Source organism: Pezoporus wallicus, unplaced genomic scaffold (assembly GCF_028554395.1).
Source record: "Pezoporus wallicus isolate ANWC-B61680 ecotype Strahan unplaced genomic scaffold, APGP_CSIRO_Pwel_v1 contig_8333, whole genome shotgun sequence".
In the NCBI taxonomy this organism is placed as follows: Eukaryota; Metazoa; Chordata; class Aves; order Psittaciformes; family Psittacidae; genus Pezoporus; species Pezoporus wallicus.
This window is the reverse complement of record NW_026637037.1, coordinates 1,233,478-1,248,101: the sequence shown is the minus strand read 5'-3', so window position 1 is coordinate 1,248,101 and position 14,624 is coordinate 1,233,478. Positions and strand designations below refer to the sequence as shown.

Sequence of the window (14,624 nt, the reverse complement as noted above, 5' to 3'; positions counted from 1 at the left end):
TCTACCTGGGGAGCCATACATTTCTTCTGAGCTGAAAATATGCATGAGATTGTTTGATACATGACTTCTTTTTCTTTTTTTTCTCCTGGTTATTTCTTTCATCTCTCAACCTCCTCTCAACTCTTCATTACCAAAGTATTTCTCTGACACAAAAAGGGCTGCTGGGGTGGGAGATGGATGAAGCTCTTGCTAAATTGAGAATGGGATTGCTGAGCAGCAGCGAGAACTGCATGGACAAGGAGATGTTAAAGAGAATTCAAAACCCAGCAAAGAACAAGTTTAATTTTTTACCAGAAGGAATTACTTTTGTCTTTTAGGTTCAGTCCATCCTTTATCAGCAAGGGCATATTGGCTACATCACAAGGCTTGGTCAAGGAAAAGGCTCTTTCATTTAACTGGGCACAGATCTGAAGATGGGAGAATGTCCTGCACTGTGTGAGATAACTCAGAAATATGCATAGAACAGAGCAAAAATCCAAGACTGCTTTGCAGGAACAAGAGAGGTAGCAACCCTAATTTTAACAGGGTTTTTCACTCAAGGGAAAGAAGGTCTACAAAAGTCAAATCAGCTGATTTCAAATGGTTTGCATCCCAGGATGAATCAGGTTACACTGATTTAAGCCCAATTTAATTTAGGCAGGTTTTTAAACCACAAGAATAAGGACATTCTTAGTACATATCAATAATTAAACCAACATATACACAATTAGCAATATCCTACATAATAGTAAATGCTTAACAGCTTGTTTTGGGTTATCCTAGTTAATTTGTTTAGAAAACAAGCTGAGTAGTTGTATTGTACAATGTCTGCCACACTACACACTTCCTGTAATCAGTCTCTGTAGCAGCTCAGTTCATGACTTTAAGATCCAAATTCAACAGTGTCTTCAGTTATTTTCTTGAACTCGTAGTTTCCTCTGCCATCCATATGCAAGTAAAACTGAAATAGAAGAGCATATGTTAGCAATCACTTGAAAATTACGTCTTTAGCTTCTCCCTCCTCACATTTCATTAAATTCAACTGCCTCTGGAAAGAGGCTGAATGTCTGCTAATGGTCACAGCTAGACTTAACACTGCTGTCTTGGGCTTTGTGATAATATATTTAAGTTACACATTCATCCCTGTGTATTAATTCAGTATTTTCCACACACATCTAGAGTCTCTCTGCATAAAAAGTAATAGCAATAATAAAAACTCAGTTTGGAAGAAAAGAAGTATTACACAGTATTACAGTCATACAGATTAACTTTTCAGCATAGATGTATTAAGCATCTTGAAAGCAAAACTTCATGCTGTTTACTGGATTCTGGTTGAAGGGTTTTTTTGAGACTGAGAAAGACTGAAGTACCTAATGAGCCTTCCACAGTTTTGAGGCATTTAAGGACTTTGGGTTAGTTTTCATAACTAGAAGCAGAAGAGTATTTCAATAAGACACTGGATTACGAAATCAAAACATTTTTGAAACAACAGATCATCATCTCGAAGGACCTAAAAGGAGAACACCTTGAAAGTCAAACAACAAAACCCCTACAACCCACAGATACGCTTAGCAAAAACAAAGGCTACATACATCATGATGTTTCCAGAGTGACTTTCTGTGGGAGACAGTAAAGAGAGTGATGCCAACCTAAATGAAGAAAATACACACAATAAAGCAGTTAATTTGTCTCATGGGTTAGGTGTTGGTTATTTGTCAGCATCAGCTGAACAGCTTACATTCATAAACACAAAACCTCCAGACCCTATTATTAACAGTATACATATCCAGTCTTTGTATAAAATATTGCAGTTGAATAAATAAACTGAAAAGCAGGAGAGATTTCTCATTTTTAATTGATTTCACTGTTCTTTTGCTCCTAATCATTTGGCAAAACATACACTGGGCAAAGGAGGCAAAGTAGGAGGTGGGTAAACCAACAAACCTGGTGATTAAAAGAAGTGCACTTTAACAGCAAAAACACCCCAAACCACAAAAGCTATTAATACATTCTAAAGTAACAATTTAAAGGTGAACAATCTTCCTTAGTTTCACTGCAACTCATCTGATTATGTATCCCTAACAGCAGTACCAATTAAAAGCCAAAATGGCTCTGATGATAAAGCAGGGTGGCATTTTGTTCTTACTGCAAGGACAGCTTAACTGGGAATTCTATTTTCCAGGAACATGTATTAGCCACTTGACAACAGGAACTGTAAGCTACAAGTGAACATTCAAATTAACAGAATAACAAGTATATGCAAAACAGACACAGAAAGTTGTCAGGGTATTGGTATTAATGTGGTAAAATTAAGAAATGATATCCATTCTTCTGCAGAGTCCTCACCAGTGTGAATTTACTACCACAGAAGGCTCCTTAAATTCCCATTTCAAGTTTCAAGCATATTATTTCAGTGGATGCACACATTTGCTCTATTAGCATTCTGTGAATATTGCTACTGAACAGTTAATGTTATTTCAAGTCAATTCTTTCCTAGGCCGAGGGGGTGAAATTGAATTCTATTAATATTTCACACTGCACTACACAGAATCTGAAATGGTGAGTTTAAGAGAGAAAGGAAGAAGAAAAAATATATTCAATATCATGTTTTCCTAGAGTGTATAGCTTTTGATATCTCAAAATAGATGGAAATGCTAATTTCCACCCCCTCATTTTGATGTCCTGGCCAACAGAGGGCTCTTGAGCAACAACAAAAAAAGTATAAAATCTTAGATTATTTGATCTTCACTTGACATTTTAAGAGTTTATCTAGAGTAGTAAGGTTACTTAGCAGTTAGTAAGAGTTCTCTGATATACAGAGGCCACATGTACCTCTAAATTATCCTAAGGCTACAAAACAATTACTGAATTCTAGTGTGCATAAAGGGTCCTTGCATGCCCTTTTAAACTTTTGGGTGCCTTTAGCATTATAGAATTCTAGCAACAAAGAGCTTACCTTCCGGCAGTGGCTGTAAATGTAGCCTTCTACATCAACGCTAACAGCACTGGTGCATTCATCCAGAATTGCAAACTGGGGCTTATGATAGAATAACCTTGCCATCTGCAATGCAAACCAAAAGGCTACTGTGGATATAGCACTACAACCAAGGCAGTGTTACAAGTGAAACTAAGAGTGTCCAAAAATTTACTGTGGCAAGGGAATTTCCTTTAGGCTGGCACCCACTGGTGAACATCTGTTTATATAACCAAAGTGTAATGGGTGATAAAAGGTCAATATTTCCTATTAAATTTTTTATATAGACAACACTGTTTTAGTTTGGTTTCTTTTGTTTCCTCAGTAGTTAGGTATTTCATATTTTGAGGATTCCTTTTAAGGAAAATACTAATATTTAGTTAAATAGGAATTGCTTATAATTTAGGTTACAGTTTTGACCAGGTCCTGTATTTCTTAAGTATTTACACTTTTGAGACATAGAATCATAGACACATACTGCCATCCTCTGCTTCTCTCCCCCGCTGAGTACATCCATCCAATCCTGAACAATATCCCAGCCTCCTTCACGTTCCAAGATGTGACCCAGCTGGACATTATCCAAATACTCCTTCAGCACCTTTTAATGAAACAGAAATGACAAGTAGAGCTTAAGTGAACTTAAAGAAATGACTGAAGAAGGTTATAAAGGGTTATACTATTATACCGGTGTACTATACTATCAACCCTGATAAACGTTAAACAAAATGCAATGGGTTTAATAGCAGTTTCAGTATTTTTAAATCTGAAACATTACACATCTTAAGCAAGAGAAAGGGTTAATGACTGAATTATCATTACCTGGTCAGAAATACCTTTCTTTCTCTGATCTTCTAAAGTATCTGGATATATAACTTGATCTCTGAGTGTTCCAAGAGTCATATATGGTCTCTGCGGTACAGCCAGAAACAAAAAGGTAGGTCAAATATTTCTAAGCATAGCCAAAGTAGGAAGAAAGAGAAAAACTACTGTCAACTAAATACTTTGCCTCACCTGGGGAACATAGAACAACTTTCCTCTTACAGGCTTTGTTAAACGCCCACCAAACAAAGGCCACAACTGCAACAAGAAAAAGGTTTAAACCTGACTGAAAAAAGTCCAATTACAGCAGTGCTTTAAGAGTCTCTGCTGTTCATTTTCACAAGTTCCCTTACCTCACCAAGAACACGGAAAAGTGAGCTCTTCCCACATCCATTTGGTCCACAAATCAATACATTTGCACCAGATCGAACCTAAAAATGCAAAGCCAACACATGAGAAGTGTAGTGAGGAAGTACTGGTAAAAGCTTTTGCAAACACTATGACAAGCTTGTATTCTTGTAGGCTTGTACATAGCACCTTCTGACACTACAAGGACTGATTTCCAGTAATCATGTAGTTTTTGTCTTTTCCAACTAGTCTAGCACCAACTGCAGCTGGGAAAAGACTCACACTTGTAACAATGAAAACACTTCTGGGCAAATAGCTCATTGCCTTTTTATTTTCTCATTTGGAGCTAACATGAGAATTACTTTTGTTCCCATTTAAGCATACCATATAAGTACCTCTCTAGCTATGACTGTACATGTATTTATAAATCAGATTACCTCTGAAATTATCATCTCCCCTTTAAAACTTCAGATGAATATAATTTTCTATGATATTAAGAAACTTACCTCAAAGTTAAGGTCTTGAATCAAAACATCTCCATTAGGTGTCACCAACGGAACATGATCAAACCTGTGTTGCAACATTTAAAATAAAAGGCAATTAACAGCTAAGGAAGTTCTTGAACCACAAGTGGTACCTTAGTGTTTAACAACTATCTATAGTTTGCTGGTAGTTTTTTTGCCTTCACATATTTGCTTTCTGAATCCTTCTAAGTCTTTGGTCTCCAAAACACCTTGTGGATAAAAACCTACATTTAAAGATGCTCTTCTTCATCTTAAACCTGGTAGTGGAAGTTTAGTTCATGAGTTCCAGGATACACAATGAATGATTCTCTGCTCTCCTCCCCCTTGCTTTTGTTTGCTTCTTTTTCGCCCTCAATAAAATAATAAAAGTAACTCTACCATCTCCTTTCTCCTCTCACTCCCCTCCACTCCACCACTTGATTTCCACATTGTCCAGATTGAGGCTATTTCATCTCTTAGCTGGCTTTACTCCATGTCTTTAGGTAGTATTACTATGTCAATACTATGACCCTCAAACTGCAAAAACCTGAGGAACTGATTGCTACTTGAATACATCACTGAAGGGTCCAAGCATGCAGATATACAAACTGAATACAGACTTGCCCCTGCATTTTACTGCTAATTTATATCACAGCATAAAATCTGTAACCAACTTTTTTCTAAGAAGAAGTTTGATAAAGCGTTAACAAAAAGGTCTGGGAAGTCATATTCCAAAGGACAGCTGAAAATATTACTACATAGGCTATACCCAGACAGCATATTATGTCTTCTGCTAAGGTGAGAGGACAAGGACTGACTTACACAATAGAAATGCTGACAGGGAGTGAGGCAGAATTATCTGTACATAAAACTACAGCACAACCGGAGCTGCATATTGTAATAATGTGTATTAAAATCTCCATTAACAGAAGCAGAGGGAATGACTTATGTCTTTCCAGGCAAAGTTAAAAATACTGAAGTTGTGAAAACTTTGTAAACATACTTGATAAGGTTATCAGTGTTGATAATTTCTCCAGATCCAGGTATCAAAGGCAAAGCTGGCTTTTTATCTGTATCTTAAAATAAGAAGAAAGTGTTAAGAGACCGGAACGCTATGGAGAGATGCATATACTGCATACTATGTCATATCTACCTTTTTCTTGTGATACCATGGTACGCTGGTATTTGCCACCATTTAAGTCCTTCAGAACCTGCATTAATTCTGTAATTCGAGCTGTGAAACTAAAAACAAACCACAGAAAAAACAGAAAATTAACTGTAATTAATCTTTAGAAGTTTCAGAAATCAACAGTAACTCTAATGAGTACAACTGTCAAACTGACAAAGTTATTCAACCCAGCACAGAAACAGAACTTTAACATTTGAGTCGCACTGAAGTTGTCCAATATTCACAATACTTTCAAGAACCTTTTCCTGTAATAGGAAAGTATTTGGTAGCTTTTCTTCCTAGATGTTGTTTCAATTAAACATTCAAACTGTATGCTGCTACTGTTCAGATATGAAATTACTAATGGACACAGTTATCATACCTTCAGATTTGTATTCAGCATCAAATATTTTTAACCCCTGGATTTCTAGGGTGCAGCAGTGAACAAATCACACAAAACCATTTTAATTCTAAGTCAGTTTCTTGAAATGAGAAGAAAAACAGCGACAACATAACTTTTAGAAAGAAAACTTGAGACAACTACTTAAGAAGCTTACCCAGCCAATCTTGTCATTTCACGGCCTGCTAGAACTATTCTGCCCAAGGCTTGAGACATTCTCAGTAACATTCTTCCACTTTGGTAGTAATCCTAGAGTAGAAGAACGTTTCTTTATGTAGACTAACAGAATTTAAATTCAGGAAATGGTTTTAATTCTGCTGTACTTACCTCCAAAAGTTCTGCATGAGTACTGTTCTGGTGACGAGGATCAGCCAGGTTCAGAAATGGGCGACTAACAACCAGGTAACCAACCACAGTGGCGAGGTCTGAAGTTTAAGAGTAAATATTAAGCTACACATTAATTAATGCAGTAAGAAAAAAAGATTTCTCATTTTAAAATTTGAACACTTTGTTATTTATAGCAATCCATTAGCACTGGATAAACACTTACACTTGGCAATGATGGTATCAATGAAACCCATTGAGAACCTGAACAAGATGAAATTATGCAAGTGTTCCACCTGGTAAGTTACAGAAGAAACAAGGTCAAGTTAGATCAGTACCTTTTTTATTAACTTTTATTATTTTACAGACATTTGATTCTCAACAATTATTCTTCCCTAAGTCACAGATACCTCAACACACCTATAATGATGACAAGCACTGCACAAGTGTCTCTGCTGGCAAAGACCTGCTCTCCAACACAACCTACACTTGAAACTGAGCAGTGAAAGAATAGTTTTTGTAGTGAAAAGGGTGAAAAGGAGGTAAATGGCATGAGAAAGACCATTTTATCAGAAATCTGGTTTCTGCTTACAGCCTACTCATTTTTAAATCTAACGACTCTAGCAGCATAAGCATCAAGCCACTATAATTCAATTTATACTAAAATATGTCAAGAATCACCAACATAAAATTAATTGAAGTTTTGCTTAAATGTTTTAAAAGATAAAATAAGTTTTACCAGTTTACGGAAGGTTTTGTGAATAGTCTGTTTTTCTCTCAAGTTTCCATTATAAAAAGCAATTTCTTCACTAAAAAACAAAAAAGAAAAACAAATTTTTTACATCAGTCTTTGAAGACGTCAGCCATAAAACACAGGAATATAGCTCCCGTTTCAGTCACTTTAGAAAATAAGAGTCTGTACATTTTCACAACAGTAGAACATAAGCTTTTTATACCCCAGCTACAGTTTGTCTTTTGAATTAGGAATATAATGCACATATAAATTAGTTAAAAATAATCCTCATAAAGATGCAAACACTTTGCTCTGAACCCATAGCATTAGACGTTCCGAAAACGTATGTTAACATACAGCTTCTCCATGTGTACCACAGCATTACTTTGTCACTTTTATGTTACCATCCAAGTAAATCTATACCTGTTTGTAATAAGCCGTGAGTTTACATATCTGTACTCCCCTTCATATTTCTGTTCTATAACAGTCATCTTGCCAATTGGTCGTCTTAAACGGGTAAGGAAGAACCCCGAAATAATCAGGTAAGCCATCATGCTAGCTGGACCCTGTGAACATCAAACCAGAAGAAAAGCTTACCATCTAGATGGTCTCAAATTGTAACATCTATATACAAAATGCCCAGAAAGCATGAATCCCTGGATTCTCACGTTCTATGTGTCTATGTTACCACTTCAGTTACCCTTGAAATTCCCACCATGTTCCTTTCTTTCATGTTGTAGATGTTATTTAATAATTTTACCAATTCTCTGTCCCTAGATGTTCTTCCCATCCCAGCCTTCTACGCAAGTTCCGTGCCACCTGTGTGTCCTACTGTCCTAGCTTATTTCACTATGAATTTCCTTCTCATTTCCTCTCCTTCGCTTCTACCTACTTCATTTTCTCTGTATTTGCTACACTGTCGTAGCAGTCAATATTTCAATCCCATTCTCTTCTTTTATCCATATGTCTCCCAACACACTCTCTTCTCTCAAGCAGCCCTTGTGGGGAACTCTTGTTCTTCTGCATCCTAAGATTCAATAGTCCAGGGCTCTCAAACAGCATACTTAAATACTATCGAAGTATGGCACAGTATAAAACCAAAGGCACAAACTGAATTTGGCATAAACTGCCTGTAATAACTAAGTACTTCAGTGATCAATGCTAAGACAGAGACTACACAAACTACCTAGATTCAGCTAAGCCTTACACTGCAGTCTGTTCCAACAAAATCATGTGTCCCAGAAACACTTCCTGTCAAACCCTGACCATTTCTGATACTGCATTGTTTTATTAAGCTGAAGATTTATGAAATTATTCGGTTTATGGTGGAGGAAATATAATGGTCATACATCTGAATGCAGGGAATGACTCCTTTATAGAGGCTGCAATGAAACAGAAAACTTATTTTGTCCCTTAAATGGAAGCCATGCAACACACAGCAGCCAGAAGGGTACTCTACTAAATATGATTCTCAAGTAACTGCCAGAAGAAAACAAAGAATTTTCTTGTTTCTTCAAATTGTTGGTGGAATTCCTGCAAATGCTGTTTTTATTTTGCTTGCCTCAAGATAAGAGAGCACTAAAGCATATAAAACATGAAGTGTGAAAGCACAGTTTCAGTATAACCCTTTAAATTATGGCTGAATCGACAATTAACATGTAGAGTTTTCCTCAGGCTCTAAACAGGTACAAGGGCTATAACCAAAGAAAAGAACATTTTCTTATAATGCTAAAAAACCCACTCAATTTACCTGAGCTCCTATTGCACTTGTTAGCTTGAAGATATACAAAACTATATCCAAGAAAGGCTATAAGAGAAGCAGAGGAGAAAAGGCATTAGAACACCAACATAAAGAAAACCAGCCCAGAAACCACCAACCACCCCAGTAACAGTTATAGCTCTGCATTAAAAGCACAATAATGTTTAACTTATACAAACTAAATCTATTAAAACAAAAAGAATCCCAGCCCCATGACATGTTTCTGAAAACATTCACTCAAGAATTGAACATAAATGCGTTGTATCTTCAGATAAAGTACATAAGAGTACTTCACTATTTGAGGTCTGTAATAACACCCTGCTCATGAAGCAAAGTTGGACTAGGCTCTATGGTTACTTAACTGAAGTAATTGTGAGGAATACCGAGCAGAAGGATAATGTCATATAGTTGCCTATGTACCTAATACAAGCAACATTCCAATTTGCAAGCATCCTCTTCCATACACTCCCTCTCAAAGCTAGAGCAGCTGAACTACAGGTTTTGCATGCAGAATTTTTGAATGTATTGACTTGTATTTTGCTTTATACTTCTGCTTGAATGAACAAAACAGCATTAAAAAAAACTCGCAAACCTAGTTTAAAAATGTTAAGAGTATTCTACTTCACTACCTAAACCCCCTAAAATTTACACTACAGAATGAAAAGTTTATTCAACCACACCTCCCTATCCAAAAGAATATTCTTACATAACTAAAAGATAGCTACTGATTTTTTTCTGAAGCCTAACTAGCTGAGAAAGTATGCTCATCGTTGTTCAACTACAAAACAATGTGCCAAGTTCTTTAAAAGGAAATTTAATACAAATTGGAAAAACCCACACCTGTGCTTTAGCAGAGGTCATGGAAACCACAGTGTGAAAGGATATAATACCATGAACAGGGTTTTTAGCACCATACTCCAAGGAATACACATACAAATGGAAATAATTGTTTTGAGCTCTGACATCACATCCTAAACATCCACAGCTATCCCTCAAAGTTCTATCTGGGTAAACTTACCTTGCTCAGGTTTGAATACAGGTCCACTACACTGTTACAGAATTTTTCCACATCCTGTGTAAGGAGCTGATCTGGATTAGCTATTCTGTTGTCCAGATTTCCCATTTTGTAGTATGTATAAGATCTGAGATAAAAAAAAAAAAAGGCAGAAAAAAAATAAAAATCATTTCTTGGGATCTGAAATAACTGGAACCCCCTCGCTTCACGCAACCAAGATGGAAAGTAGTGCAAACGTTAAATGGCTGCATGGAGTCAGCATAAACTGTGTTTCTGCCTGACCAGATCTATACTAAATCCTGTAGAGCTGTTTAGGCTCCGAAAACATCTTAGTTGAAGCTCAGGCTGCTCTATGCACTGTTGCTGCACTTTCAGCTACAAAACTCTCACAAACTCTGCATCAGCACACCCAACCACCAAAATTCAGTGCAGAAGGACATAAGCAGCCACTCCGTTTCATGCATACAATTTAATCTGCAGGATTATTACCACTGAATGAAAGCAACTTAAATACTTTGGAAGCTGACCCACTAGTGGAAGCAGCAGGATTTCCCCACCCACCACCACCCCCAATTGAGACAACTTTGCTATCTTTCTATCTGTGCCATCTACAACCTGGATAAGTCACTCATCCTTAACTACAAGGTAGTTGCAACCAAACCCCTTTTTCTAAACAGTATACCTGCCCTATAAAGCATCTTGTTACCTTCTTACTATGTACTTAAAATTACCTGGTTTGATGTTAATCAATTTAGTTTTTAAAACCTTTAGACGTTAACAAGGTGTTACTTACTTAAGATATTCCTCATAGAGGTATCTGGTAAGTCTTACTCGGAAGCAAAGTTTCAATTCATTTAGACCATACTTCAAGAAGCTATTCACTAAAGAGATCTAAAAACAAGAGACAACATTTCAATATTTACCTAGCAAGATTTAATATACTTAGACCAGTTTGCAGCACAAATACTGCAAACACTTTAGAACAGCTGAATATTCCCCTCCAAGTCAGTAATACTATTAACACACTGAAGACCTATAGCATGTGCAGGACCTCTGATTGGGTTCCAGTCTATGTTATTGAAAACTAAAGTACATCTTGAGCTCTTCTGATAAGTTCTAGAAAATAGCCACCATTTGACAACTACTACTTTACATTTATCGATTTGCTTCTAAATCTATTGTAAAGCAGGTACAATATCTATTAGGTAGTAACAAGTACATCTGCTGCAGGTCAGAGATGTTGACAAGCTGAAAAGAAGTTAAAGGGAGAGGGAAAAACATAACAAACCTTGGAAAAAGCTGTAAGAAATCTAAAAAAAAAAAGACTAGAAAGAAAACTTAATCTTCAGTGGTGTCAAAATAATCTCAAACCCACAATGCTGAAACATCATCTAAGCCATAAGACATTATACAGGCCTGCAGGTGGCATGTTAAGCTATCAGCCAAAGTTACTATCAACAAAAATAACCTACAACCCTAAATATATCTGCCAGAAAAATAGCTGCAACCAATAAGGAAACATGCTGATGGCCCACTGAGGCCAAAAATTTAAATACAGACCTGCACATAAAATAGCTTATTTCTATGGGTATTAGGCCACTTATTTGAGAGCTTATCCTCAAATTCTTAATTTGCATTTAAAATATGTTCTGCTTAAAGGCTGGCACAAGAAAAGCACTTACAGCAGGCATTGCAGCAATGAAGTTGAACAAGTATTTCTTGAAATCTTTTCTGCTGCGCCCAATGATAGCACTGAAAACAACCATCAGCTAAGAGTTAGTCACAGGAGAAACAAGAAAGTATAAACTATAGCATGTCTTAAGTAGATAAATTCTCAGTGGACCACACAGAGAAAACAAAAATCATCATGGAAATCTGTAGTATCAGCTGTAGGATTAAATATGACAGACTTCTGCACGTGGTAAGTGATAGACTAAGGAACTATCTTCTACTCCTGCAGTAACTGCCTGCATTAAAGGCTCAGAAATTCATGGGCATAGAATACCAGTTCCTTTCCTTCTTTGCTTTCATGGATTCTCATCAGAGAAACAAAGCAGTCCTTCAATTCCACACAGCACTGAAAATCTCTCCTGAAATAGAGTAACATTTTGAATTCACATTTCAAGACAGATTCTGCCTTGCTTCAATCAGCAACAAGAGAAACAAGAAAAATCAGAAGTCTAGAAAATACTTTCTAAAATAGTAAGACTGAAAACATTGTTTATCAATCTAAAGAGCAAGCAGCTCAGTAGGAAGAAGTAACAGTCCTAATATCCAAGCAATATGTCTTGAGCCTATGACATAGAACTACTGTGCCACTATCCTAAAGTGCCTTCTTGGCCGTTCAGATAACAGTTTAGTCTTAAGTGTACAAAATGTGTACAAAAATCATTTAATAAGAAAATTCTAGTTAAAACAAATAGTAAAATATTATCCAACAGCAGAAAAACAGTTGACTAAAAGTATTTTTTTAAAAAAAGAAAACCAAGTTTACAGATACCTTTCAATGACTGTTCCATTTTGAATCATCCAAATATCACAATAGGTGCGGACTACCAGCATCACAGCAATAAGCAGCAAATAACCTGTCTAGTACAAAAAATAGAAGTGTAACACTTAAATGAGGGATAATATTCACCACTTTTTCCTACTAAGTGGTCTAACCATATCTAGCAGAAAAGTATTACCTTGCTGTTCACAGCTAATGTAGTATTTGCTGACTTTGCAGGAAACACATTACTATATACTATACAATATATTTGATAAAATACTGATTAATTTTCATGAAGAAGGTTTGTCTTTTAAAAAGCTGTATTTGGTTGATACATACATTGGACACATCCTATAAGGGACAAAGAAGTTATTGCTGTTCTGACACACCCTTCTGCCATAAGCATAGCATCATACAGGTTGCAAGAAACCCCTGAAGGTCACCCTACTTCAACTCCCCACTCAAACAGGGCCACTAGTAACCAGTTATCACTCAGACCTTGTACCACTGATGAAAAACCTTGAAGTCCACAGTTCAACCAGTTTTCCACCCACCTCATTCTTCACTCACCCAGCCAGTTTGGTTTGGCTATCAGGGCAGTAGGTGAGACCTTAGTCTCAAAGCCTTGCTGAAATAAAAAAAAATCAAAGCATCCAACATTCTCTGTTCTGCCCTTATAAGCATGGCCAGTCATCTCATCACTGAAAGCAATCAGGTTAGTAAGGCATGATCCATAAATCTAGGCTGGCTGTTCACAATCACCTTTTTGTCCTTCTTGTGGCTAGAGATAGCTTTCAAGAGGATTTGATCACAGCATTGACCAAGCACACTTTGAGGCTGACCAGCCTGCAGCTTCCAGTACACTTGTTTTTGAAGATGGAAGTGATGTTTGTTTTTTGGGGGGATTATCAATAACCTCTTCTGAAGGCCATGACCTTTTGATGCTGATTGAGGCCAGCTCTGTCAGCACTCTCAGAAGCATTAGAGAACGTTGCCATCCATGCTTCTACCTTATGCATACTTCCTGTTTGCTAACAGGCTGTCAAAGATTCCTTTTCATCCAGGCTAGCCAGCTGCCATGCTTGCTCTACATTGTGTACACTGGAATTCACTGCTTTGTGCCTGATGTACATTGAAGTTCTAATATATTGCAATTCATCATTTAAGTTTTGAGCTCAACTAATACTCCTTTGAAAAAGGCATTCTAGAAAGCATGAGGAAGATGCCAAAGCAAATTGTTTTACCTTGCTAAAATTTAGTCTGCATAGCTTTCCTGAAATGATGCTGACAGATTTTTGGACAAAGTCACTTTCTAATAAGGGCTGGCCTAGATATAAGTTAAAAAAGCCAAAATCTGGATGAAAAGCATGCTATTTAAAGATAGGAAGCATGTGCACAGAGAAGTGTACTGCCTTGCATGAAACCAAGCAAAGCTCTGATGCCCTTTTAAAAGATATGCAGACAGCAGTTACTAGCTCACTGTAAATGGCTTATCTTGTAATGGAAAACAGAATGCAACTTTGTACTGATCTAACAACTGAACTGTAGATTTTTATATTAATAAGTTGGTACTTTAAAACAGTATCATTTAGTCTTATTCAAGTAATTTATATGCTTTTGTTTAAATTCTGATCTAACTACAAAAGAAAATGTGACTCCAAAAAAGCCCATTTGTATTTGTTACTGCAGGCAATGCTTACCTCTTTACAAAGAGTTCGAGGGACCATTATTTTCAGGATTCGACATATTCTTGCAATAAACACTCTGTCCACCACTGCTCGCTCCTTCTTTCCCTCTTTCTGCTGCACATCAAACAAGCAAAACAAGAAAAGTGAGGTTTTTCTGTAAGGTATTATTTAAATGTGATTGTGGTATTTTCCCTATCCAAGTTATTTACAGCTATGTTCCTTATGCAGCGTTTGCAGCATTTCCCTCCAATTTAAGACTTGCTCACACAAGTTGAATGAAATACAAGAATCAGGGGCATATGCCCTCAGAGCTAAAAGAATCCTAAGTAAGTGATTTAGCCTATCAAAACAAATTGCAGTAAGTTGCTGTCACGATACTATATGTATTTCAAATCTACACTAAAAGGGATAAACAAACAATGC

General features: G+C 36.7%; 1 protein-coding gene across 1 annotated transcript in view; it reads right to left on the bottom strand.

Moving 5' to 3' along the window:
• Positions 1-255: 255 nt before the first annotated feature.
• ABCD3 (ATP binding cassette subfamily D member 3) overlaps positions 256-14,624 on the bottom strand; it is a 28,908-nt gene continuing 14,539 nt past the window's right edge. Inside the window, exons 3-23 of the mRNA XM_057402754.1 lie at positions 14,214-14,315; positions 12,523-12,611; positions 11,705-11,774; positions 10,816-10,913; positions 10,026-10,149; positions 8,999-9,055; positions 7,672-7,814; positions 7,255-7,324; positions 6,742-6,811; positions 6,519-6,616; positions 6,349-6,440; positions 5,777-5,865; positions 5,627-5,699; positions 4,627-4,690; positions 4,126-4,203; positions 3,965-4,030; positions 3,773-3,862; positions 3,432-3,551; positions 2,936-3,040; positions 1,572-1,628; positions 256-940 (exon numbers count right to left, since the gene is read on the bottom strand). Of these exons, the coding sequence (XP_057258737.1) occupies positions 863-940; positions 1,572-1,628; positions 2,936-3,040; positions 3,432-3,551; positions 3,773-3,862; positions 3,965-4,030; positions 4,126-4,203; positions 4,627-4,690; positions 5,627-5,699; positions 5,777-5,865; positions 6,349-6,440; positions 6,519-6,616; positions 6,742-6,811; positions 7,255-7,324; positions 7,672-7,814; positions 8,999-9,055; positions 10,026-10,149; positions 10,816-10,913; positions 11,705-11,774; positions 12,523-12,611; positions 14,214-14,315 (1,833 nt within the window). The 3' untranslated portion in view covers positions 256-862. The remainder of the gene's footprint in view (positions 941-1,571; positions 1,629-2,935; positions 3,041-3,431; positions 3,552-3,772; positions 3,863-3,964; positions 4,031-4,125; positions 4,204-4,626; positions 4,691-5,626; positions 5,700-5,776; positions 5,866-6,348; positions 6,441-6,518; positions 6,617-6,741; positions 6,812-7,254; positions 7,325-7,671; positions 7,815-8,998; positions 9,056-10,025; positions 10,150-10,815; positions 10,914-11,704; positions 11,775-12,522; positions 12,612-14,213; positions 14,316-14,624) is intronic.